The sequence below is a fragment of the Anomaloglossus baeobatrachus genome, chromosome 1, assembly GCF_048569485.1.
Source record: "Anomaloglossus baeobatrachus isolate aAnoBae1 chromosome 1, aAnoBae1.hap1, whole genome shotgun sequence".
NCBI classification, from domain to species: Eukaryota; Metazoa; Chordata; class Amphibia; order Anura; family Aromobatidae; genus Anomaloglossus; species Anomaloglossus baeobatrachus.
Genome location: NC_134353.1, coordinates 196,014,211 through 196,039,177, shown reverse-complemented (window position 1 = coordinate 196,039,177; position 24,967 = coordinate 196,014,211). Strand labels below are relative to the sequence as shown.

The 24,967-nt window shown below is 42.7% G+C and overlaps 1 protein-coding gene across 2 annotated transcripts in view; it reads right to left on the bottom strand.

Annotated features, from left to right (window-relative positions):
* CTSO (cathepsin O) overlaps window positions 1–24,967 on the bottom strand; it is a 121,698-nt gene that overhangs the window by 3,989 nt on the left and 92,742 nt on the right. Inside the window, exon 8 of one of the 2 annotated variants that reach the window (XR_012750431.1) lies at window positions 19,866–20,234. Coding sequence is in view for 1 of the 2 variants with exons in the window: in XM_075335356.1 (XP_075191471.1) it covers window positions 20,209–20,234 (26 nt within the window). In the remaining variant the exon portion in view is untranslated. Of the gene's footprint in view, window positions 1–19,783; window positions 20,235–24,967 lie in introns of those variants that run through there. The other variant, XM_075335356.1, reaches the window with a different exon arrangement.

Here is a 24,967-nt window from a genome sequence, read left to right as displayed (position 1 = left end):
AAATAAACACTATTTGCCATCGACCATAGTGGTAATCTGCTGGTAAATAGAATTTTAAACATGCTCATCTAACAGGGAAAGCAGTTAAGATTAAACATAACATAAATTAATTCACTAGGGCCTAGGAGACATTGGGAGCATCAGTAAGTGGCGCCAACGTAATGACGCCTTGTGGCCGCATGAGAACTGTGGGCCTAGCGGCACGCAGTATAGGAGCGGGTGTTGGAAGGAGAGTATGTTTTTTGTGGGGTTTTTTTTAAACTGTGTGCAGTTGTACTGGGATGAAGGAAGTGCCAGGATGGAGTAACACACCAGGATGGGGAACACGCCAGGATGGGGGACCTACCAGGATAGAGGAACATATCAGGATAGAAGAACATGCCAGGATGGGGGAACATGACAGGATAGGGTACATTTACCAGGATGGGGTACATTTACCAGGATGAGAGAATATGCCAGGATGGGGAACATGCCAGGATCAAGGAACATGCTAGGATGAAGGAAAATACCAGGATGGGGGACTTGCCAGGATGGAGGAACATATCAGGATGGGTAGCTACCAGGATGGGGTACATTTACCAGAATGAGAGACATTTACCAGGATGAGAGAACATGCCAGTATTGGGAACCTGCCAGAATGGAGGAACATACCAGGATGGGGGAACATGCCAGGATAGGGGACCCTCCAGGATGGAGGAACATACCAGGATGAGGGAACATGCCAGGATGGGGTAACATGCCAAGATGGGGGACATTTACCTAGTTGAGGTACATGCCAGGATGGGGGAACATGCCAATATGCTGTACAATTACCAGGATGGAGGACATTTACCAGGATGAGGAACATTTACCAGGATGGGAAACATGTATCAGGATGGGGCCATGATGGGGACAAATATACCAGAATGTAGGAAATATATATCAGGATGGGGGACATGTTTACCAGGAAGTGGCCCAGGAAGGGGGACATAACTGTTCAGACTTTGAAATGTAGATGTGGATTTTCGGGTAAAAACTGATTGCATTCCACGCCATAAATCTTTTTGTCTGTCTAAAAATCTGGATTTTTTCCATAAAGATCAATCCAACTGCTGTGTATGGAAAGGGCAGTGAGAGTGTCTCAGCTTCAATGTGTGGTAAGCACTTATAAGTTTGATGCCCCCCTGCTGAGGAGAAGACTGCAAAGGTAAGTTTAAAATCAATTAATTAATTAATTATTTACATATTAGAATTTGTTAAATTGCCATGTTGGTGTGCCGCTCCCATGCCAGCAGCTGGCGCTGCTCGGGTCCGGGGCTTCTGGGGTGGTGGCTCGAGGGTCTCCGGACCCGGGGGTCTCGCGGATACCCCGAATAAATGGGGAGACGTAGATGTACCGGCTAGGCCGTAGTATGTTCGTGACGCCACCCACGGTCTGTGGTGAAGTGGGACACCACCACTGCTGTTGCAGGGCACCCAGGGGGAGATGTTGTAGCAGCTAGTTGTTAACCCCTCCGTGGGTAGGGATGGTGGCCCCGGGACCCGGTGTCTCTGTGCAGGGTATAGCAACCGCAGGGAGTGTTTGTGTACTCACAGTTAATAAACCACACAAGTCTCTGGTAAACAAAGGTGCTGGTGGCCGGTGCCATGGCCGGTTGCATTCGGGTCCCCCACCCGGCTGGTGGTCTCTATCCTTTTCTCTGCACTGTTTTGTGTGTGAGGCGGACTTCCTAGCGTGAAACTCATAAGTCCGCTCCCAGCTGGATGTGGCCTAAGGAGCCGTGCCCGCAGACGCTGGCCCTTGGGATCTATGGGCCCTGGCGGTGACCTCTTATCCCTATCGGTGGGCTGTTGTCTTCTATGAGGGACTTTGGGTGGGATAGAACCTCTAGTCCTGGCCTCAATCGAAGAATTAACCAGTCTGCTTGTTTCCGGTTCTGGCTTCAGGGTCCGAGTACTCCCCTTTGTGCTACGGTTTCTGGGTCGGTTCCCCATGTCGGTACCGGCGAGCTACAACCCTGTCCTGGTCCACCTTGGTTCTGCCGAGCAGTCTTCCCGTCTCCTGCTGACGGAGATCACCTTCTGCCTCCTAGCCAGTGGCACCTGGGCTCCTACCCTGTAACCGTTCAACTTGAACTTTCCTGCTGAAGCTACACTTAGCTCCAGCCCACACTCCTCTCCAACTTGAACTTCAGACTAATCTGACTTGTTTTCCAGCCCCGGGCTGTCTGGACCCCTGGGTGGGCGTGTCCCAACCGCCTGGTCACACCCACTGGTGTGTCTATCTTTCCCTAAGGGGGTGACTAGGGTTTCTGGTTGGCTGTGTTTCCTAGTGAGGGAAGGTGTTATGCGGGGGCGTATTTGTGACTACCTGGTTTTGCCAGGGCATCACATTGGCACTTCGTAAAAAAAATTGGACTTAGGGCTACAGTTTGGACATTCGGCCTGTGAAAAGTTCGCCATCATTGCTCTAGGGTATCCCATGAGATGCAGTTTCAGCCGTTCTTCCCTTCCTTCCATTTATGACAGCTGCCTGACAGAGACTCCAGGTATATAAAACCACAATCAAGTAGCAATATGGACACCAACAGTACCTACCCAAGGAACCTTGGCTGAAGGGTTTATTGCTCTGTGACTAATATTGGCCTGACTCCTCTGCGCATGCAGAACACACTGTGCACGCTCCATGATGTAATTGACACCTCACAGTCAATGCACAATCTCTATAGAGAGCCTGGTGTGGGTGGGGACCATGGTGTGGGTGGGGACCACTCCCAGCTCCGCTACACTCAATTCTTAGACAAATTCAGAATCGCTGCACCCTGTAATCTATTTTAAATATGGCTAGTTTCAGAAACTCTTTGCCTACATTATACTGCTCTAAGATGAAATAGCAAAAACCTGACAACAGATTCCCTTTAAGGCCTCCGACACACATCCGTGAAAATGCACGCACGTGTGTTACGGTCCATTTTTCGGGTCCGTGTACCGTTTTTATGGTCCGTGTGGCATCTGTGTGACTGGCGTATGCTAGCCGTGTGTGCATGGGTAATGCCTGTGTGTGCGTTAGATTTGAAACTGACATGTGAATGTGTTTTCTGTGTGAAATGTTCCGTGTTTAATATAAAATGTAGTTGCTACATACCTGCAGACAGCAGACAGAGTCGCGCGCTGAGAATGAACTCGGGTGAACTTCACCCGACTTCATTGTCATACCGTGGCTCTGTCTATGTCACGTACTGATTAGCGGTCACCCGTGCAGGACTCACCGGTGACCGCTAATCCTCTGAGTGACTGCAGTGGGCAGTGCAATTAGCGTTGCTGTCACTCAGGCTACCCGTGCCTAGCTGGATCCTCCACCCGTGACCGCAACTCACCTGTGACTTCATCGCTGTCACTCGGGCGACTTGCTGTCACAGTTGGAGGATCCAGCGGTGGCTGCGAGTAAACTGAGTGACAGCTCAGCTGATCGCGATACTTACATCAGTTGCTGCATGGTGCTGCCAGGAGCGGCGGGGTTCTTCTGCAGCTCCTGTCACCTTCATGTAGCAGAGCTGGAAGCGACGTGGGACCTCCGTGGATTACGTCGGGCATGGATGGGTATTTGGGGCTTAATAAATTGGTGAACGAGGGTATTTGTTATTGTTTTTTATTGAAAATAAAGGATTTTTCATTGTGTGTGTTTATTTACTGTAACATACAGATTAATCATGGAAGGTATCTCGGGGAGACGCCGGACATGATTAATCTTGGACTTAGTGGCAGCTATGGGCTGCCATTAACTCTTTATTACCCCGATTGCCAACGCACCAGGGCAATTCGGGAAGAGCCGGGTAGAGTCCCAGAACTGTCGCATCTAATGGATGCGGCATTTCTGGGCGGCTGCTGGCTGATATTGTTAGGCTGGGGGGCTCCCCATAACGTGGAGCTCCCCATCCTGAATACCAGCCTTCAGCCGTGTGACTTTACCCTGGCCAGTATCAAAATGGGGGGGAACCGCACGTCGTTTTTTTTTAATTATTTATTTATTTTACTGCACATTATAGACCCGCCCACCGGCAGCTGTGATTGTTTGCAGTGAGACAGCTGTCACTCAGCGTGGAGGCGTGTCTTATTGCAACCAATCATAGGCGCCGGTGGGCGGGGAAAGCAGGGAATACAAGATTGATTAATGAGCGGCCGGCTTTTTTAAAATAGTAAAAGCCGTCAGAGCAGTGTGAACATCGTGCAGCACCGCGCCTGTGATCGGGGATCGGTAAGTATGAGAGAGGGGGGGAGACTGACCAACAGAGAGAGGGACAGACAAGACAGAGAGAGGGACCGACCGACAGAGAGAGACCGACCGACAGACTGAGGGAGATTGACCGACATAGACAGAAAAAGAAAGAATAGCTGACATCACTACAAAAAAAGCACAAAACGTACATGGAGCATACAGAGATGCATCCGTGTCACGTACTTGTGCGCACCAAACCATTGACTTTCATGGTGTCCGTGTGTGCGTGTTCCATGCAGGAAACGGACATGCTGCCGTGCAAAACGGAAACACATACGGATCACGGACACGGACACGATAAAAAACGCAAGTTTGACCTCAAACATAGATTAACATTGGTGCACATTTGTCCGGGTCTCCAGTATATACGGAAACGGACAAAACACGCTCGTTTTTAACGGATGTGTGTCGGAGGCCTAAGATGGTGATATTGTCAAACGTCACCTTGAGAATAATGCAAAATCAGACTGCTAAGTAGGAAGCTCTTTTATCAAAATTATGTGACCACTGAGAAACTACTGTTACTGAACGCATACAGTGCAATCTCTATTGTGGAACACTTGCTATTCTTATGGCCAAAACTATAAACATACATCCTTCAAGTGGATGTGCTTTGTGCTGTATTGCATTGCTATACTGCTCTACCCAGCATTCAGTAAGCACCATTTGGCTGTCACAGCAGCAGACAAGCAGTGCTTACCGAATATAGGGCAGTCAAACCAGGATAACAAAGTGACTCAACAGGGCACTGTGCACGTCCATCTTGTCCTCTTTTGAGACAGATTGCAAAGGAGTAATGTAATTCCATGGAAGACCTACTGCACATCATTGACCATCAAATGAATAACTACTTGGTAACATATCCAGTAGCAACAAATGTTAAATAGAGGGTAACGATGGCATATTTCGTGGGCTCTGAACTCAAGGTTTGGCAATTTACAAAACAATTGTAATTGCACATATTAATGATTTGGAATTTAGAGCCCAATGAGCTACCGTACTGCAGTGATTTTGAGAATATGCCATTAAAGGGAATCTGTCAGCAGGATTTCACCCTCAAACTGGAAAAATCAGTGTTTGTGTTGATATGCAAGTGAATCTAAAGTACTTTTGGCACTTGGAAGCTATTCCCAAGCCTTTGCTTTACTTATTTCTATTCTCTGCCCAGCACTGCCTCCTCCTGCTTGATTGATAGCACCTTTGCTTAAAGTATCACAGCACAGAGGCTGTCAGTCAAGCAGGAGGCAGTGGCCCTGGGTGGTTAATAGATTTGGGGAGATTAGAAGCTTGGACAGCGAGTCTACATTCTGAAGACTAGTGAATATTAATTCAAATGCTTATTTCTAAGTAACCATCTGGATAGCTAAAAGTATTGCTGGACTTGTCTCTAAAAGAGTTAAGCGGGCTTTACACGCTACGACATCGCTAATGCGGAGTCGTTGGGGTCACGGAATTCGTGACGCACATCCGGCCGCATTAGCGATGCCGTTGCGTGTGACATCGATTAGCGATTTTGCATCGTTGCAAAACAGTGAAAAATCGCTAATCGGCGACACGGGGGTCCATTCCCAATTATCGTTACTTTAGCAGTAACGAGGTTGTTCCTCGTTCCTGCGGCATCACACATCGCTGCGTGTGACGCCGCAGGAGCGAGGAACGTCTCCCTACCTGCCTCCCGGCCGCTATGCGGAAGGAAGGAGGTGGGCGGGATGTTACGTCCCGCTCATCTCCGCCCCTCCGCTGCGATTGGGCGGCGGTTCAGTGACGTCGCTGTGACGCCGCACGGACCGCCCCCTTAGACAGGAGGCGGTTCGCCGGTCACAGCGACGTCGCCGGACAGGTAAGTATGTGTGACGGCTCTGGGCGATGTTGTGCGCCACGGGCAGCGATATGCCCGTGTCGCGCAACAGATGGGGGCGGGTACGCACACTAGCGATATCGGGACCGATATCGCAGTGTGTAAAGTAGCCTTTACGGTATTTTTCGGACTATAAGACACATTTTTTAACACAAAGAACTCCTGTTAAAAATGTTGTGCATCTTATAATACGGTGGCAGCTTCCTGTGATGGAGGAGAATGCAGACACTGCATCCGCCCCGGTTATTGAGCGGAATCTCTCTACTGCCAATTCTTCAATAGATTTGACTTAAAATACGCATTGGGCAAAATGCGGTAAAAACGCGTAAAAAATGTGGTAAAATTGCATTGCGTTTTTTATGCGTTTTTCACGCGGTGTGTTTTTTGTGAATTTTTTGGGACAAAAACGCTGCATCTTTGTGGCAAAAAAAAAGATGCCACGTGTGAACATATTCTTAGGGGTACTTTGCACGCTGCGACATCGCTAGCCGATTGTAGCGATGCCGAGCGCGATAGTCCCTGCCGCCGTCGCACATGCGATATGTGGTGATTGCTGCCGTAGTGAACATTATCGCTATTCCAGCTTCACACGGACTTACCTGCCCTGCGACGTCGCTCTGGCCGGCGACCCGCCTTCTTCCTAAGGGGGCAGGTCGTGCGACGTCACACGGCAGGCGGCCAATAGAAGCGGAAGGGTGGAGATGAGCGGGACGTAAACATCCCGCCCACCTCCTTCCTTCCTGACTGCAGGCGGGACGCAGGTAAGGAGAAGTTCCTAACTCCTGCGGCTTCATACACAGTGATGTGTGCTGCCGCAGGAACGAGGAACAACATCGTACCTGTCGCTGCAGCGAAATTATGAAAATGACCGACACTACACAGATCACTGATTTTTGACGCTTTTGCAATCGTTTATCGGTGCTTCTAGGCTTTACACGTTGCGACGTCGTTACCGGCGCCGGATGTGTGTCACTTTCTATTTGGTCCCGACGAGATCGCAGTAGCGATGTCGCAACGTGCAAAGTACCCCTTAGTCTAGTTTAGTAGGCTACACAATCATGGGGAAGACTGCTGACTTGACAGATGTCCAGAAGACAGTAACTGACACACTCCACAATAGTCCATTGAGCAACAGTCCAAGGTCTTGTTTTCAGATGAAAGTACATTTTGCATTTCATTTGGATATCAAGGTCCCAGAGTCTGGAGCAATAGTGGAGAGGCACACAACCAAAGTTGCTTGAGGTCTAGTGTGAAGTTTCCATCATCAGTGATAGTTTGAGGAGCCATGTCATTTGCTGGTGTAGGTCTGCTATGTTTTATCAAGGTTAAAGTCAGCACAGCTCTCTACCAGGAAATTTCAAAGCACTTCATGCTTCCCTCTGCCAACAAGTTTTTTGGAGATGGAAATGTCATTTTCCAGCAGATTTTGGCACCTGTCCGCACTGCCAAAAGCACCAATACCTGGTTTAATAACCACAGTATCACTGTGCTTGATTGGCCAGCAAACTCACCTGACCTAAACCCCATGGAGAATCTATGGGGTATTGTCAAGAGGAAAATAAGAGACATCAGACCCAATAATGTAGACGAGCTGAAGGCTGCTATTAAAGCAACCTGGGCTTTCATAACACCTCAGCAGTGCCACAGGCTGATCGCCTCCAAGCCACCCCACATTGATGCAGTAATTCATGCAAAAGGAGCCCTGACCAAGTATTGAGGCATTTACTGTACAGACTCTTCAGTAGGCGCCAACATTTTTGAGTTTAAAATAATTTTTTCAGTTGGTCTTATATAATATTCTAATTTTCTGAGTTAATGAGTTTTGGGTTTTCATTGGCTGTAAGCCATAATCAGCAACATTAACAGAAATAAACATTGTTGAAATAGATCCATCTGTGTGCAATCACTCTATATAATATATGTGGGTTTCTCTTTTTGTATTGAGTTACTGAAACAAATTAACTTTTTGATGATATTCTAATTTATTGAGAAATACTTGTACATCTTATATAAAAATAGATAGTATGTGATATATGAAACCAAAACATTGACCCTTTTAGATATTATATAAGTATGTGTATCTCTGTATGTTATATGTTTGCATTTTTAAACATGTGTTCAAGGTACTGTTTAGTGAGAATATCTCTGAGGACAAAGTCTGATGCAATGGGAATTCAGTCCACAAATCATTGGTCAATACTGGTGGGTGGAAATAAGGTCAATGACTCTCGTTGCGAGTTGCAATCCAAATAAATGAAAAAATAAACACATGAAAAAATAAATATATGACTGCTTTGACATTGCTCATTAAAATGTATGTTAAATTGAATGTATGTGTATAACACTATCGCTCTATCTTATCTCTCTGTCTTATACAAAAGTTTCGGTACCCTGAAAATGCTGTCACAATATGGATCTGTGCATATTTTAATAGTGGGATTACATGTATTGACCGTGATTATTAAACAACTGCTGATAGGTTACATGAAAGTTAACTGTTGGCTGTCTAATGCCCCGGTTAGAACTGCTGACTAGAATGCTATGCGCATAGAAGGATTGATAATACGCTTAGTATGAAATATAGTCTGCCTGTCTAAACAGGCTATGAAACAACTGCCAATCATCAAACAAGTAGTTGATCTGCGGTTATTTGATGCTTCTAGTTGGGTGGTGTAAATGCACTTCACTTCCGTTTTTTAGTTTGGCTTATCCAATTTTCCTTTATTCCAAAGGTAACATTTCAACAATCAATGTAGCAATACTATTTGACATTCACAATGGGGTCACTTAATGTTTTCTTTACCACAGAATCTTATGAAACGTTTTTATACTTACTCTGCTACTAAACTGAACCTTTCTCCAAGACATTACTGTAATATTCTGACATTCAAGCTTTGTCAATATTCTGTCTACTGTGTTTCCCCGAAAATAAAACGTATCCCAAAAATAAGCCCTAGCATGATTTTACAGGATTTTTGAAGTATGCTTGAAATATAAGCCCTACTCAACAATAAACCCTAGTTAATCAGGTCTAGCATTATGTTGAGTAAAACAGCGTAATTTCCCAGAGCCCCCAAACTCTTAGGGATCCCAGCAGTTGTATTCCAAGGTAAAGATTGTTTAAGAAGCTTTGATGACTTGACAGTCCTACGCCATTATTTAACCAAGTTTCTTAATTGCAGGAGTCTAAAAGAACTGAATAAGAGACATGCTTTTTTGCAGGACTGACAATAGGGGGGAGGGAGAGCAAACTGCAATTTCATAGGACCTCCATTCTGCTAGCGGCGCTTGCATTTATATCTTGATAAGACTGCTTCAGGACCTTTGTGGCATCACATCATGTGATTAGGTTGTCACCACTCACCAAAACATCTCTTAATTGCAGGAGTCTAAGGGTATGTGCGCACGTTGCTTTTTACCTGCTTTTTACCTGCTTTTTTGCTGCTTTTTCTTCTGCGCTGTTTAATGCCAAAATGGATGTGTTCTTCTATTCAAGCAAAGTCTATGGGAATTTGGGTTTCTTGTTCACACTATGTTGTTCAAAATGCTGCCTTTTTGTGGCAGAACTTTGGTCAAAAACTCAGCTTTGCAGTGCAAAACCCAAATGGCAAAAACAATTGACATGTTGCTTCTTTGAAAAGCTGAGTTTTTGACCAAAGTTCTGCCACAAAAAGGCAGCATTTTGAACAACATAGTGTGAACAAGAAACCCAAATTCCCATAGACTTTGCTTGAATAGAAGAACACATCCATTTTGGCATTAAACAGCGCAGAAGAAAAAGCAGCAAAAAAGCAGCAAAAAAGCAGGTAAAAAGCAACGTGCGCACATACCCTAAAGCTGAACAGGAGACAGGCTGATATGTATGTACAGCATGTGTGTGGATGGATGGATGGATGGATGGATAGATGGATGGATGGATAGATAGATAGATACACACATATGTTACACACAAGGTTTGGAGAGATATGTTGATGTTTCAGAATGCAAAATGACTATACATGGTGTGAAATGGAAATGTTTTTGCCCTCTTCCTTATTTCTTATTCTTTTGCATGTTTGTCACAGTTAAATGTTTCAGATCACGAAACAAATTTAAATATTAGACAAAGATAATACAAGTAAACACAAAATGCAGTTTATAAATGAAGGGTTTTATTTGGGGAGAAACATAAATCCAAACCTACAGGACCCTGTGTGAAAAAGTAGTGCCCCTCCTTCCCCCTTAAAACATAAATTAACTGTGGTTTATCACATATTTGGAAAGCAGAGTTCAATTTCCCAAGTCACACCCAGGTCTTATTACTGTAACACTTATTCTCAACCAAGAAATCACTTAAATAGGACATGCCTGATGAAGTAAAGTAGACCAAAAGATCCTCAAAAGTTAGACATCATGCCATGATCCAGAAAAATTTCAGAAACAAATGAAAAATCTTGTAATTGAGATCTATCAGTCTGGAAAACTTTATAGAGCCATTTCTAAAGCTTTGGGACTCCAGTGAACCACTTTGAGAACCATTATCCACAAATGGTGAAAACATAGAATCTTCCCAGGAGTGGCTGGCCGACCAAAATTACCCCAAGAGCACAGCGAAAACTCATCAAAGAGGTCACAAAAGACCCCTCAACAACATCCAAAGAACTGCAGGCCTCAGTTGCCTCAGTTAAGGTCAGTGTTCATGACTCCACCATAAGACACAGACTGGGTAAACAAGACCTGCATGGCAGAGTTCTAAGAGTAAAGCCACAACTGAGCAAAATAAACAAAAGCTCATCTCAGTTTTGCTAGAAAGCATCTTGATGATCCTCAAGATTTTGGAAGAATACTCTGTGGACTGACAAGACTAAATATGTGTTCAACCTTAGTTCCTCAAAGTATCCCTCTTTATTGTGATAACAGCTTTACATCCAATGCACGTTCCCTCAAGCAGCTTCATCAATTAGCCACTTGAAATTGCTTTGCAACAATCTTAAAGGCATTCTCAGATCTGCAGAGCAATTGTTTACTTACTTGCCTTCACTGTAGTCCAACTCCTCTAAAACAATCTCAATTGGGTTTAGGTTGTGTGTTTGTCTAGGTCAATGTGATCTGACACAACACTCTTTCTGTTTGTTTCTTAGTCAGTGTGTTTTGTTACATTGCCCTGTTGCAACACATATGATGGTCCCATTAAGGGCAAACAAGAAAAAAACAAGCGTCACCAGAAACACACTACCACACCATCACACAGACTCTTCCATGCTTCATGGTGGCCAATTCACAGGTAGACACAATCCATTCTCCATTTCTGCATCTCATAATGACCTTTGCAGCTCATAAGGAAAATCTAAAATTTTGACTCATCAGACCACAGTACAGATTTCAATTAATCGAATATCCAGTCCTAGTGTGTTGACATGGTAGGAATGGGGAAGTACCAAGAGAACAATGAAAGGGAGGGGAAAGGAAACCCTGTGTCTAGGGAAGGGAGAGATGGTGACCTCTGACCAAACCTACTGTTGGCCCCTATCTTCTGTCTCCACCTCAGGTAGGTTGCGCACCTATGTGCCGAGCCAGATACCTGACCCTGGCTGACCCTAAAATAGGCCTTATTTATGGAATGGATGGTATGAGCGCTTAGTCAACCAAACTAAGCTCTAAAGAACACACAGGAAAAAAAAACAAACACAGGGGAAAGATAATTAATAACTTATCTCCAGATGACTCAGTAATAGGAGCTACAACAATAAGGTTTATCCATAGGAAGACGACTTAAGGGTATTAGACCTATCACCAGCACAAAGTAAAGGGGAATTAGGTTATTTAAATACACAAAGAGAAGTGCTGAAGATTAACAGGTGAAAAGGTGAGAAAATCCGCAGGGTCCTAAAGAGAAAGGGATAAACCCCAAGCAGGGAAAAAAGAAAAGTCAGAGAGCAGCTTGTGTAGCTAAATGCTGCGAGCTTCTATAGCCACAAACTATAGACGTGTCCGTCAAGTGTGACACACCCGTGATAGTTGCTTGTCCCAAACAATTTGAATCTTGTTTATGATCCCCGGTAGTGGCTTCTTTGCAACAATTTGACTATAAAGACCTGTGCTTCGTTTGTGAGGGCTGAAATCAGAGGGGCTATCAATTTGCATTTTCAGTGGCTTGTAAGTTAACCCTGACAAAGATCCTCTACAGCAGAGGTCATTCTTCATTTTTTGCGGTCTTGCTCATGAGAGACAATTTTTCCGTGTGATTGATGGTTTTCCTGACTGCCCTTAAGGATACCTTGAAGGTTCTAGAAATTTTTTGGACTGATTGACCTTCATATTTTAAAATAATGAGGGATTGTCATGTTTTTTTTCCATAGGTGAGGAATTCTTGCCATATTCTGGATTAGATCAGTTGTGTAATAGCACTCAGCATTGTATGGAATGTGTATTAACACTGCTTCTTTAAAACAAATACACTGTCACGCTGGTTTCTTTCCAGCGAGACTTGTCCTCATCTAATTGGATGTTTTTTCCTTTTAGCACCTGAAGGGTTAATGCTTCTTTTGCAAGTCTGCTTAGAGGCATTCCCTCAGGTTCTCTAAGTTATTTATTAGGCTGGACCTTTAAAAGGTTCCAGCATCTTTCACACAGTGCTTGTTATTTTCTCTCCACAGTTGATAGAGACAGCCTGTGTGTTTGGTCATGATATATCGTAGTTCGTGTAGCCTTCTGCAAACAAGATGAAGTTTGCAGAAGCGACGTTATTTTGTTGTTTTTCTTTATTTTATTTTGTGCTGTTCCCTTGAGTTCTCCTGTTGAACAGGTAGGGGGTCCCTAGACCAGGGTCCGTGTAGGAGACAAGGGCAGGTTGGAGGGTCACGCCTCACTACCTTCAAGTGTACCCGTGGCTTGAGGGCAAGTCAGTGTTCTCCAGCTTACAGGGTCTGAGAAGCCCCTGGCCCTGGTTAGCGGTCCTTACGTGTGACGTACACTTTCTGAAAGATGGTGATTCCACAAATTAAGTAATAAAATAGGTAGTTACCACACCCAGAGAATTAAGAGTTGGTTTGAGAAGGGTGCTAGTTCCTCTGGAGCCTACTACTGAGCTCCTGTAGACCAACAGGAGACAGTGTGATGGAACTGCACACTTGAAAGGTAGATGCTACAAATAGGATTTATTGTCAGAATTTCATATCCATTGCTTATACTGTGGTAAATACAGTATTGTGCAATGTTTCAGGCATGGCCAGTGTTAAAGCAGAACATACTGGGCAGTTGCGCATGGCCCTCAATCTCCTAGGGCCACCAGTGTTTATAGCCGAAACTATACTCACAACAAATACATACCGGTCAGTGCGGAAGACATCTTTGAGTAAAAAAGCATCCTTGCCATGAAAAAGGTGAAAGGTAAAACCCTCTTTTTGACTGATAGGAAGGGGTTTGGTCCTGCCATTGTGCACCATGACCACTGGGTCCCCACCAGCAGCTCCCAGCAAACTGTCAACCCGATCTTCGATGTTTCAAAATTGAGTGCCAGAAAAACAACACGCTATTCAAAATGCCAAATTTGTGAAAGAATGCACTGTCAGCTTTGAATCCCCCATTACCAGCAATTGTCTGACCCGCACTGCACTCTTATTCTTCCCCTTACTGGAGCAGACTCTCTCTCGGCTTTAAGATGGCATATCTTGCCATAACAGTGCTACTCCTGTACTGACACCCATCACATCTGCCAAATTGCTAAACCTGTTGGAGTGTGCCAGATCACAGCTAGCCTCCCTGACACTTTCCTCTCTACCCTTCCTTCTGTCGTACAGCTAGCATTCGCTTTGTCCTGCAATCCCCCACATCTACCCTAGCGAGCAACTGCTCAGTGAGCAGCAAACTCCTTTCCATGTGTCAAAGGATCTCAATTTTGCAAGCTGCTCATTTAGATCCAGTACTTGGGCTTCCAAATGTACAACGTATACACATCTACCACAGCAGTTTGCACCCTCAAACGGCTTTTCAAGGATTGCATACATGTGACAAGATGTACACTGGATTACACTGTCAAAAATAGAGCTCATTGTACTAATAGGGTTTGTAGGTGATTGCAGGAGTCAGAAATATAAACAAGTACATAATACAAGTTACTCCTATTTAAAGTTCCTGAATCAAAACTTGCTGAATCTCAAGTTATAGTTAAGCCAAACTACACTTAGAATAAACCACTCACAAGCAGATAGAAGCACCTTTTTTTCTTCTTAAAAAGTTCCTTTAAATTCACATTCCAGAAAGTTACGTGTTTTGGAACAAGCCCTTACTAACAGACATACCAACATACAAAACCCCCCACAGTTAAATAACATAAAAATTCACATATGTATTTTAAACTTTCTTGCATATGAAGTGTACACAAAGGAACCTTTTAAGAAGAAAAAAGTTGCTGCATTGTCCATCGTTTCTACATTACACAGTGGATGCCAACCACTCTCTGTGCACCTGAGGATCTTCAGAGTAATTGGTGAGCTTATCCCCTCCCCCCTCCAGACTCCTGCACCACTCACCAGCTCGTTTACTCACTAATAGAGATGAGTGTAACGCTTAGCAAAACCCCTTCACATGGTCCAGGTCAGTATACTCTAGCCATGGTCATGAGATGTGCGAATTTCCTCCAGGTCAGCGCACTCTAGTTATTGTTATGAGCTGTGCAAATTTCCTGACCTTCCAGGATCCTGGGCTCATCTTATGAGTTGCTGTGTTGGCGCATCATCACCTCTCTGCTGCCTGGCACACAGACGATATCACGTTAGGAAAATAATGAAGGTTTCAGCTCACCCATATGAAGTCTCCAAGGCAAGGATGGATGCCCGCAGTCCCCCGGACAGGCCGATCCGTGATTCAGAGTAGATATGGAAGGAAAAAGGGTTTGGGACTCAGCACCAATGCAGTAATATAAAACTTGGAACTTTATTAGAAAATCTAAAATGAAGGTACACAGGTCATCCAAAAAATCGCCATGCGATTTGCCTAGCGGCTTTACGCGTTTCGGACAAACAGGGGAAATTAAAAGCAGTCCTTAGTCATAAACCATATCATCTTGGAGGCAAGAGGTATATATAGCACTTTAGGTATGGAAAAAGAAAAAAAGCAAGTCTGGCTTGCTTTTTTTCTTTTTCCATACCTAAAGTGCTATATATACCTCTTGCCTCCAAGATATTAGGGCTTATGACTAAGGACTGCTTTTAATTTCTCCTGTTTGTCCGAAACGCGTAAAGCCACTAGGCAAATCGCATGGCGATTTTTTGGATGACCTGTGTACCTTCATTTTAGATTTTCTAATAAAGTTCCAAGTTTTATATTACTGCATTGGTGCTGAGTCCCAAACCCTTTTTCCTTCCATATCACGTTAGGGCAAAGAATCAAATACCACTTCAAAAAAGCCATCAGGTCAGAAAATTTGCACAGCTCCTGTCCATAGGCAGAGTGCATTGACCTGGAGCGTGGATTGGGGTTGCGTGAAGTGCTCCACTCTACACACTCTTACAGATGTTTAAAGATGGTTGCTTTTCCTTAGTTGCAATACTATGTGAAGATATCATTTCAACATTCATCTTTGCTATTCCTGTGTGTCACTACATTTCTGCAAGTAAGATACCAGTTGCCCACACATCTTTCTTGTTCCTATAATATCCACACATCTGGCTTAACTGCATCTAGTGCTTCCAGGTCCACTTGCCCCCTGCTGTACTAGTCTCCAGGTGAGTTACACCAGTCTGGCAAATCCAGCTTTGCTGCATAATTGCCTCCTGTCTGTGCTGTTCACCTTGACCTACAACTTGCAGTATCCACCTCAATAGGTAGCTCCATAACAGAAAACACTGGCCATGGATTACAAAGATATCGTAGCCTATTAATACAGAAAAAGGTTGGTCTTATTTGGACTTGGTATGCAACTTGCCATGACACAAAAGGAGGTCATGTAAGATGTGAGAGACCCATCATCCCTTATTGACGTACTGCTTCAAACATCTACTGCTTTAACTCTGATTCCTTAAGATCTGCCACAGCTACCCTCTTATCCAGGACCATCAGACCGGACTGCCTCTTAGGTCAGTTGAATAAAAAGTCTTTTTTATGTTATGTAAATTGGCGTGGGGACATATATACAGAATTCTACTGCAGAATGTTATACATAAGGGCTTACAGGTGGTGGTCGTATTTTATATGAGGAAAACCTGGTGACAGGTTCCCCTTAAGCATCATCTTCACATCTGCCTAATTCAACTTGCTTTACTAGAAATTCTAAGACATTCTGGGGCTTTGGTTACCAATGCGCTCTACATTTTGAGCTACGCCCTCAACAAATTTATTTTGACTAGTCAAAAGTGATTTTTTTTTTTATATCTATGCTGTGTGGAGATGTTTTGACTTGGCCTGCACCATTATAGAAATGGGATATTGTATGATGCATTCTCTACCTTCCTGTCCGTCTTTACTAGAGTGTTTGAAGAACCAGGTCGTATTCACACAGCGCTTACTTCATACTCTAACTTAGATGATGGATTAAATCTGAGGGACATTATTCAATTCTGTGTTTAGAATTGACCTGAAACAATGATGTTCTCCTGGTTATTTTGTACGCCAGCCTATCCAGTTGGATCAAGAGGAAACTTGCTGATAGTGAATTAAGACTCACTTGGTGAGGTGGATCACTAAAACGCAGGTCAAGGTGAACTCATGGATTGGAGGTGATGGCACAGCGTGCAGTACATCAGACAGGCAAGCAGAACAGGACATTCCAGGTGACAGAGGCAGAGATGAAGACAAGCACGGAAACTGAAGATGTATGGTCAGCATTTGTAATGGGACCTAGTCCAGATGCTTACAGCTGATGAAAGCTGAATCAGCAAACAATGGATACTAGCTGACAGCAGATATGAAGACGCAAGGGGTTAAAGAGTACATCCGAGACAGAAAGTAGATGTAAGTTGTAAAAACCACAGTAGTTTGCAGAGATGATTCCAGCTGAGAAAACTGGCTGGTGGTAAACTTTAAAGCACACGGTAATTGAACACACAGCTTACTTAATATTTAGAGACACATAAGTGTCCATATGTCAGTGTCACAGACGTTCACCGGGCAACTTGTGAACCCTAATCTGAAGTATAGTAAAGAATGACAGCAATAAGAGAAGGGAGCAGAACCCAACTCTGGAGTTGAGACAGTTGCGAGACAGATATTTGCCATGTTCCCTTGATGATCATATTTCTCTTGCCACCCAAAAGGACTGCATTTTAAAGAGATTTAAAGAGAGAAAAGGGTACCAAACATTAGATCATCTTTAAAATCACCTTCAAGGAATTCCAGTAAATTTTCCGCAAGAAGCTATAGCCAGCTAAAAGATGCAGTAACTTAAAAGGGAATCTGTTACCAGGTTTTTGCCACTTAATCTGAGAGCAACATAACGTAGGGACAGAGATCCTGATTACCGTAATGTTTCACTTACTGGGCTGCTTAGTGTAGTTTTTTAAAAAAAATCTAGAATTAAATTTAATGTCTATGGGAAGAAATTAAATATGTGTAACATATAATTCTCAGTAAAAATGTTAATCAGAACACATTAAAATCATACCATACATGTGACAGAAAATTAAATAATTCAATAAATCTCCATGCAGATAAAAATAAATATAACGTGGGCTCAGAAGAAAGGGGAGTCCTAAACTAGTCTAGGGGCGGCACGGTGGCTCAGTGGTTAGCACTGCAGTCTTGCAGTGCTGGGGTCCTGGGTTCTAATCCCACCAAGGACACTATCTGCAAGGAGTTTGTATGTTCTCCCCGTGTTTGCGTGGGTTTCTTCTGGGTACTCCGGTTTCCTCCCACACTCCAAAAACATACTGATAGGAAACTTAGATTGTGAGCCCCAATGGGGACAGTGCTGCCATTGTATGTAAACCGCTGTGGAATTAATAGCGCTATATAAATGAATAAATATTATATTATATTAATATAGGATGGGATTTCCTTTTCTTTTTCTAATGTATGTGGCAGACTAAAATGAAGATTATTATAAAGGGGCTATATGAATGCTGATTTGAACAGGGCACAAAAAATAGCTGGTGCAAAACGGAGGTCACCTCTTTTGAGTTATAACCATATACTGTAACTATGTTTCTTGCCAGAAAAAGAAAGAAAATTCAGCTCACCAATCCTGCTGTTCACCGCTCTCCGTTTGGACCCAGCGCACGGAAAGCTTAGCTGCCAATATTCAGAAATGAAGAGAGAAAAAAAAAAAATGTCCAGCACAGTCCTCAAATTGTAGAATTAAAATCCAAAGATTTATTGAAGTAATATCATAAAAATATAGCGGTCAGCAGAATGAATGGATAAGTTTAGGACCCCATCGCACTTATCTATTCATTCTGCTGACCGCTATTTTTTTATGATATTACTTCAATAAATCTTTGGATTTTTATTCTACAATTTGAGGACTGCGCTGGACACCTTTTTTTTCTCTCTTCAATGTTTCTTCCCATCCCATCTTCCCAGAAACAATTCTGAACAGTCTAATAAGATTACCTTTGTTACGTCATATAGCACGGATTATTCTAATATTGTCTCTATTTTCAATAAAAATATTCCAATACTTTTTCAGGATGACAAATTAAAAAAAAAATTGGGCCATGTCTGTTGGGAACTCCCTGTCACCTAATCTTTTTGTTTCCTCGAAAATTAATGCTTTGAATCGATCTAGTCTCAATGGTAATTTTAAGTGCGGTCAAAACAAATGTAATCTATGCCGACATTTGTCATGTGCCACTACATTCAGTAACTGATAACACGTACACATGTGATATTAAACATTTTATCAATTGCAGCACGACTCATCTTGTATACCTTGCTTCTTGCGACAGTTGCAGCCTGTGCTATGTGGGCTGCACCTCTTGGAATTTTAAAACCCGCATCGCTGAACATGTACGCGATGCGGCTCCACAACCACTTGGAGTGAATGGGTCTATGTCGGGTCTATCTTGGCACTTTGCTAAACACCAAGGGGCCATTTCATTTCTATTTGTTAGAGGTATTGAGCGAGTAATTAGGCCACCGAGAGGATGTGATTGGTTCAGGCTGTTATACAAAAGGGAAGCGTACTGGATATTGAAGCTTGGGACTAGATATCCCAAGGGTTTAAATCATAAGACAGATTTGTTTACCTTTATTAATATATTTTTTATTCATATAGGTTACCAATCTGTTAGATGTATATTTATGCATTTATGATAATGTACTGTCTCATTAATAAGTTTGGGTTATGTTTCTTTTATAGAGCCCAATACACATTATGACATGGCAAGGAAACAATATCTATGCTCTAATAGTGGAAAATCCTTTCTATTGATACGAAGTCACAAAATAATAAAAAGAGAAAATAATTTTGGAATTTCTTAATTTGTGATAATATGTTGTGTTGTATTTGTGCAATTCATGATCATTTGTATTTAATTCTACTTGTTTGTCCCCAACATGTGATTCTTGATTTTTTTGATGGTGTGTGTAGCTCTACCTTAGTGGGTGCATGAATATATAAATGTGTTGTGTTATTTTCTGATGTTGTCATGATTAAGAACAGCTTACCTGTTTGAAACGCATAGGCGGACATCTAGTCTACATTGACTGCAATCGTGTTTTTTAATATTTTTAATTAATATTCATTAAAGCCATGTTTTAACTTTATCAAGTGGATTCTGGATCCACAAATGTTTTCTATATCTCTAGGATGGGATGACCCTATTTGTCCATCCTTACCTCCCAGCGGAGGTGAAGCATCCTGATTTCTAGTGGCGCCCCCGCTCCTCAATGACTATCCCTCCTTCAATCTGTAAATTCCCTATAAAGGAAAAACAAGGGAGGGGAAATGACGGCAAGGTCCAGAAGTACAGAATAGGAAGCATATAAAAGATCATGTCCCACAAGCATCCAATAGTAACAATGAAAGTCACTTAGCTTCTAGGCAGTTTCTCTTTGCTTTCAACGGCAATGACAAAGTCCAATGTATCCATCTTGGATAGTTTTGATAAAATCACTGTTTAATCAGCAGTAGATTATCACTAGAGAACCATTGGGCCTGCTGCCGATTAGTCCTGTACATTCATGAGCTCTGTATAACTGTTACATCTGCAGAAGAGAAAAGATTGATTTGATCAAAATGACAGCGAAAAGCTCAGTAAGTGACACATCACTGGAATCAGGGTCTTTGCCTCTACATTATGCTGTTCTCAGATGAGTGAGCAAAAACCTAGTGACAAATTCCATTTAAGGACTTTGTCTATATTGTGGTAAAAAGAATTACTGTCAACTGTTTCAAACTTGACGCCAAACAGGAAAACTTCAGACCCTATGCAAAAGAGGAGAGATCATTTTGAGGATAAAACTATCTTCCGTCAAAGAGAAGCTCATTGTGTATATGTCTTTTAATCATTAATTCTTCTAAGTTTACAGAAAAATGCAGTCATTGCCTCCAGAACTGCAGAGAATTTTATCAGCCTCTGACTTGCCAGTAGGCTGAAAATTCTATGTGTTTCTTTTCAATTGCCTCTAAAACGTATCTCAGCAAATGGTTCCTCAGTTCATCTGGCATCGGAACCACACTTCTAGAGACATGTCCATCACCACCAGCTTGGCCATTAAACCAACAGCCTATCTTAAAAACCAACAAAGTTGTCAGTGACCAGTTTTCAGTCAGTAAGTCCTGAGCTCAGGCCATGCTAGAGAGATCCCAGTGAGTGTGTGCTTGCAGCCTTAGAGTTTGGCACCAAAAGTAGTTAGTTAGGCATAATTTTTGTGTGAACCCAAAATTGCGAACTCGATCTCTCTGTTCATAGTTAAGAAAATAGACGCAAGTATTGTTAACTAAGTCTCCTTTTTGAGGCATCTTATTTGGGTGGGAGAAAAATGGTGGGTTAAATCTTGGTTAAGTTTATGAACTCTTGTGCTGCACCACCACACAGCCAACTCGTGCACTCATATAATTACACTGCTTTTGTAGATTAATCATACGATTGTCACCTTTGGTGGAAGCAATGGTCAGGCAAATTACAGAGGTTTTGAGGAATACAGAGGAATATTCTGGGTCTAAACAGTTGTGCAGCACAGTGGTCCTAGTCAACAGTGACTAAGCATGTGTCACATTTTTCTGGTTATTCATCCTTGTGCTTTTGGAGGAATTTAAGTTTCACTGCTAGTAAAAGAAAGTACTCCGATATCTTGTATGGTCTTGTTCCTCGTCCACGGTCTGTTGTATCCGAAAGAAACCACACTTGGCACTCGGTTAACAATACCACTTCTCCCTGTAACTGAACCACCAAGATGATTAACAGCCATATTTGAAAGTGATGTGATGTCTGAATAAAGATAATCTGAATAAAGATAATCTGAATAAAGATAATCTCAAAAGATTTCTATGTCTCCAGGTGGTGCAGGCTTCTTCTTCATAAAGAAGAAAGATGACTCTTTGAGACCAAGCATAGGCTATTTTGGTCTAAATAAAATTACTCTGAAAGACCATAATCCATTTACACTCAAGTCTGAGCTGCCTGATCAGATAAAGAACATTTCCATCTTCATCAAACTAGATCTGCATGGAGCCTATAACCTAATTGACAAATGGAAGATCACATTCAACACCCCGTTATGGTCATTATGAATATTTCATCATGCTTTTCAGTTTATGCAAAGCATTGGCTGTGTTCCAGCATTCTGTTAATGAAATCTTTCATGACGTTATGTATGAATACATCTTAGTCTATCTGGATTACATCTTTACCTTTTCCAGAGATCTGGATTCCCACCAGCTTCAAGTACATTCTATTTTGAAGATGATACAATTAAATCATCTTAAGCCAAAATTAAAAAAAAAAATGTTTCTGAGCATTTTGAATTTCTATTTCTCAGAACCTATATCTTTTCAGGAGGACTCAGAAAAAGTTTCTACTATTCTAGACTGTTCATGGCCCATTGGTCTTAAAACGCTTTAAAGTTTTCTTGGCCTTGCAAATTGAAAGGAAGAAGATACAGATTAGATATAAGAAAAAAAAATTTTGACAGAGAGAGTGATCAATGAGTGCAACATGCTGCCACGAGAGGTAGTACGTTCTCCTTCAATGGAAGACTTCCAACAGAGACTGGGCAGACATCTGTTTGAGATAGTTGAGTGAATCCTTCATTGCGCAAGGAGTTGGACACGATGAGCCTGGAGGTCTCTTCTAAATTTAACATTCTATGATTCTTTTATTGTCAGTTCATACAAAATTACTCTCAAGTGGAGGCTCCTCTTACAGCCCTCACCTGGAGGGATGCTAATTCTTGGAACTGGTCAGATTCTGCTTTCTAAGTCCTCAAACAACTTAAATCTTGTTTTTCCATATCTCCAGTCATACACCACCATGATGTGAACAGGCAGTTATTCATTAACATGAATACCACTGCTATTGATGGAGGGGAATAAAGAAATTATCCTCGCAATTTCTTCTCCAAGAAATTATCTCCGGCAGAACAGAATTACTCTATTGGGGATCCAGATTTTTGGGCCATAAAATTATCTCTAGAAGAATGGTGACATCTATTGAAGTGAGCTAATTCTCCACTTACCATCTTTAGAGACCATAAAAATCTGGACTATCTTCAGTCAGCCCATAGAGTGAATCAAGCTCAATAGTCACTGTTCTTCTTGTGGTTTGATTTCATTCTCACCTACCATCTATGTGGGAAAACTGCAGGGCTTATAACCTTTTTAGGTTTCTCAACAGATGTATCCTTACATGTAATTGAATAGGAATGTATTTTAGCTGCTAATTCTCACCTTTAGGACATTCTCTTGTTTTTAAAGTATATGTCTGGAAATCTTATCCAGGGCTCTCTGTCCTCTCCAACCATGAACTAACCCCCTCATGACCTTGGACGTAGATATACGTCCTAGGTTGCGCCCCCCCCCGGTAACTGTGGGCTCTGCCAGCGATCTCACGGTACACCCGCACACAGTGGCGTAACTAGAGTTTGATGGGCCCTGGTGCAAAATTTGGACCGGGGCCCCCCTCCACGTAGACCGACACTTAGGGTACGGGATAATGACACAGACACTCGGGGTGCAGGATAATGACGCTGACACTTGAATTGTACCCACAGCACCCTGCTTTTCCATGATCTAATATCCATCTTGTCCTCGGCACCCAGCTTATCCATGCTCTGCCATAAATCTTTCCCTCAGCACCCAGCTTTCCCATATCAGAGTATGGGAAAGCTGGGTGCTGAGAGATGTACAGCAGATCATGGGAAAGCTGGGTGCTGAGGGAAAGAGCCTTTTTCCCTCAGCACAAAACATTTCCATCCCATGCTTGTATCTTTGTCCCCCCTAGTATATAGTTCTCCAAATACTATAATGGCCCCCTCATAGCCTTCCATATAGTATAAAGGGTCCCACATAACCTTTCATATATTAGAATGCACCTCCATAGTTCTCCATGTATTACAATGCATTTCCCCAAAGTTCTCCATGTATTATAATTCACCCTATAGTTCTCCATATTTTATACTGCACCACATAGTCCTCCATGTTTTATAAATTCACCCCCATAGTCCATGTGTAAAGTAGCCTCCATAGTCCGCCATATATTATAATGTAGCACCCATAGTCCTATATGTATTATAATGCAGCCCCATAAATCATCATATTGTATTATGCAGCCCCATACTCCTCCATGTATAATGCACCCCTATATTACATGTATAAGGTGTCCTTCATTTTGTATTATGCAGCCCCATAGTCCTTCATGTATAATGCACCCCTAGTCAATGCATAAGGTGTCCTTTATGTTTATTCTGCAGTACCATAGACCTCCATGTATCATGCAGCCAGACCCCCCTGGGCCTCTACATGTCATGCAGCCAGCAAAATAAAAAAACAAGTACCTCTATTCTCCTTTCGACCCTTGCGACTGCGGTAGTTACACCCCTGCCCCCATATGTCACACACCCTGCTCCCCATACAGCCTACACCCCCCATATCACACACACTACACCCCCATGTCACACACCCTGCTCCCCATACAGCCTGAACCTCCCATACCACACACATTATTGAGTAAATCAATCCAGACACTTTTGTTTGAAACTGCCTTCATTTTAAAGGAACCAATCACCAGAATTTTCCTATATAACCTAAAGCTAGTGCTATACTGGCACAATCAGGCTGATTCTCTGCATACCTCTAGTGGTCAGCTTTGATGTATAGGTATTGAAATCCAAGAAAGTAAAGTTTATAAAATTAGCTGCTTGTTGAGTGACAGCAGCTGAGAATCAAATAATAGCTGGGGGGTAATTCATAGCTATCCCCTCTTCCTGTTAGAATTAACATAAGTATTATACAATCGACCTAGCAGGCCCTAGCGGGGCCTCAGCCAACAGAGCTGGATACCAGGTCACATGGGTATGACCTCACACAGGTCCTGTTAGGTCGATTGTATCATACTTATGCTAATTCTAACGGGGAGGGGATAACTATGAATACCCCCCAGCTATTATCTAATCCTCAGCTGCTGTCTCTCAACAAGCAGCTAATTTTATAAACTTTACTTTCTTGGATTTCAAAACCTATACATCCGAGCTGACCACTACTGGTATATATAGAAACAGCCTGATAGTGCCAGTATAGCACTGCCTTTAGGTTATATACGAAAATCCTGGTGATTGGTGCACGTTAAAAATTCGCAATACTATACATAACTCTTTCTTATGTTCTCTGGTCCTCAACAAATTCTCTTCTGCTGTCAACATAGCTCAAGCTTCTGCCATTTAACCTGACATGGAGTATGAGATTAACCAAAATCTGCACTATAACTAGGATATTGAAAATA